This window comes from Daphnia magna, linkage group LG7, assembly GCF_020631705.1.
Source record: "Daphnia magna isolate NIES linkage group LG7, ASM2063170v1.1, whole genome shotgun sequence".
Taxonomy (NCBI): domain Eukaryota; kingdom Metazoa; phylum Arthropoda; class Branchiopoda; order Diplostraca; family Daphniidae; genus Daphnia; species Daphnia magna.
The window spans coordinates 8,143,353-8,146,233 of NC_059188.1; the positions used below are offsets into that span (position 1 = coordinate 8,143,353).

A 2,881-nucleotide genomic window follows, 5' to 3' on the forward strand; every position below is an offset into this window, starting at 1 on the left:
TATTATCAAACGTAGCGACACATCTGCTGCACCATTCTGTGAAGGTTGTGCACTAGGTAAACATCATAGGCTGCCATTTCCGACTGGAGGGAGAAAGCGAGCCAATAGGACAGGAGAGCTCATTCACTCAGATGTGTGTGGACCCATGTCAAAACCTTGTTAGCTTTAGAGCCAAGTACTTTGTTATATTCAAGGACGGCTTTAGTGGCTATGTCTTCATATATTGCATCAAACCAAAATCTGAGGTAGAAGCACTTTTTAGACAACTACAGTAGGTGCCAAAAGTATCCGAACACTTCGCGTTTTCGGAGCATTTTAGCATGGGTTCAAATGACGGAGCGCGCTTAGCGCGATTGAGAAAAAGAGGGTTAAAAAATCGACCTAAGTCAATGAAAATAATTTTGTGACCTAATAATAGATAAAGGTATCTAAACAAATTGTTTTTTAAATATTTATGACTTGTAGCCGCTGGCCGGCATATCAGTGCACAAGTATCTGAACGCGAGTTTTTCCGCCGTGCTTCCTTATGGCACTACGTGTCTTCTTAATTATTTTTTAAAATACACCAAATATAAGACTATCAAAGGCTAACTAGGCTTTTTAGGTGTACAAATACGTAATCTACTCCTTCTGGCCACTTGTTATCCTTAAACTTAAATCCCTTTTTAGTAATTAATTTTTCCGTGGCAGGCTATGTGTCATTTTCTGATCTTTTCCTGTCAGAAAAATAGTTATACATGCGGCAACTAGAGGCGCGGGTATGCGCCATTCTTTGTGAGATTTTGCGCATTTAAAGACAAAGGCTACCTAAATTTGCATGATTTTCAAGTAGAAAAACAACGCGCCCCTAGTTGCCGCATGTATAACTATTTTTCTGTAACTGTAGTTCAACGCATTCAACGCATCTTGGTAGAAACTGGCCATCACGTTGTCACCCTTCGCTCAGACAACGGTGGGGAATATTTTAGCAACACGTTTGAAGAATGGTTAAAGGAGAGAGGAATCAAGCACGAATCAAGCGCCCCAAAGACACCAGAACAAAACGGAGTGTCGGAAAGATCCAACCGGACCATTGTTGAACCAGCCAGAAGTATGCTCCATGCCGCAGGTCTTCCAATTGAACTTTGGGCGGAGGCCTCCAATACTGCTGTCTACATCAAAAATCGAGTTGTGTCAAGGAATCGAGAAGGGAAAACGCCTTATGAGATCTGGAAAGGTATCAAGCCCAATTTTTCTCATCTTCGAGTGTTTGGAGCAGATGCCTATGTTCATGTACCAAAGGATGAACGAACAAAATTTGATCCGAAGGTAATCAAGTGTATCCATGTTGGGTACTGTGAAACCCAGAAGGCTTTTAGACTATGGGATCCAGCCACTAGGAAAGTGAGGATCAGTAGAGATGTCCTTTTTAACGAAGAAAAATTCTGTTCTATTAAATCAAGAGAATTTAGTTTCAGCGATCCTCCATTGGTATACCCAGAACCTACAGCATTGGCTCCAGAAAATTCAATATCAGACCCATCTGGAACATTGCCGTCTGAAAATCAATTGTCTTCGAATCCAGATCAATCATCTGAAGCCCAAGAAGCACTGATTGTTACCATCGATCCAGTTGCAATGAATCCTAGAAAAAAGAAACAAGCTACCATCGTCACTCCCAGAGAGGAAAATCCACTTGGAACAAGAATCAGAAACAAACCCAACCGGTGGATAGAAGAATCTCAAACTGAAAAATATGCTGGAATGGCAATACTGGATGTTAAAGAACCGGAAATGGTTGAAGAAGCTCTCAACTCAGCTCAATCAGAGAAGTGGATGGTAGCAATGGAGGAAGAGTTTTAGTCACTTGTGAAGAACAACACCTGGACAATCTGCAGTTTACCGATTAATTTAGACGTTCTCAGGTTCCACCAAAGTGTGGCACCGCAGGTGGGTTGAAACTCCAAGTCACAGTTTTTCGTTTTCACCCATCTCGTAGGGCTAGCTGTTCCATACGACGAAGGCACTCGGAAAATTCACCCACAGCTCCAACAAAGTTGGTGAAATTATCACTGTGATAATGTTTAGGTGTTGTATGACGATCTTAGAAACGACTGATGGAGTTAATGAATGAAGAAGTGTCAAGAGAGTATGACATTTCCAGGTGAACGGCTCTTGACGACATGATACATAAGGTAAACAAACAGGCCCAGCGTTTAACTTCCGTCTGAATATCGTAACGTTGTATGGGCCAAATAAATCTACTCCGGTGTGTGTAAAGGTGGGGTAAAAAGGCTTCGGACGGTAACCGGGAAGACCTGCCATTATTGGAAAAAGTGCTTTTGCGTAGTGTTGCTTGCATTTAAAACACCTATTTATAAATCTTCTCACCGTTTTTCGTCCACGTTGAACCCAGTAGAATTTACGTAATTCGTGAAAGATTCGCTCTGTTGTGGAGTGTGCGAACTCGAGGTGGAGACTATAAATTAGTAATTCCTTGATTTTTTCGTCAGCTGGAAGTATAATCTCATGGCGAGTTTCCGCGGAGCACTTTCAATACGTCCTCCAACCCGTAAAACTCCTTAATGGTGGATGAATGGCGTCAACGTGATTAGGCTTGAACCAGGATCGAGCTGCTTTCCCTCATTTAAATTACTTATCTGTCACCTACGGTGCTGCGCTCACGGGCAGGATCGTGGGTGGCAAGGGCCCTCTAAATTTATGTTAAAGTTAAGAGCCCTTGCCCCCATTTTTTAACCCAGTATCCATTTATTAGTAAAGTAAAGAAGTCATCTCAATTTGTCCCTCTGTTACCACGTCGGTAAAAATTGTCTCCTCCACTGCGTTTACAAAGAAATAAAGTGTTCTTTCCCATCCGTCATCTTTTCCATCTTTTTCATTC

The 2,881-nt window shown here is 42.0% G+C and overlaps 1 protein-coding gene across 1 annotated transcript; it reads left to right on the plus strand.

Moving 5' to 3' along the window:
* The first annotated feature begins 1,324 nt into the window (after positions 1 to 1,324).
* Positions 1,325 to 2,541, plus strand: LOC123474630. Its single transcript, XM_045176910.1, has 2 exons — positions 1,325 to 1,383; positions 1,452 to 2,541. The coding sequence occupies exons 1-2, from the start codon at positions 1,325 to 1,327 to the stop codon at positions 1,840 to 1,842; spliced, it is 450 nt and encodes a 149-aa protein (XP_045032845.1). The 3' UTR covers positions 1,843 to 2,541.
* The last annotated feature ends 340 nt before the right edge of the window (positions 2,542 to 2,881 follow it).

Bases quoted from the DNA above. Each gene is read 5' to 3' on its own strand.
- LOC123474630 (XM_045176910.1), top strand. From the start codon at position 1,325: ATGTTGGGTACTGTGAAACCCAGAAGGCTTTTAGACTATGGGATCCAG. The intron at 1,384-1,451 runs GTGAGGATCAGT...AAGAGAATTTAG, and splicing joins GGGATCCAGCCACTAGGAAA to TTTCAGCGATCCTCCATTGG.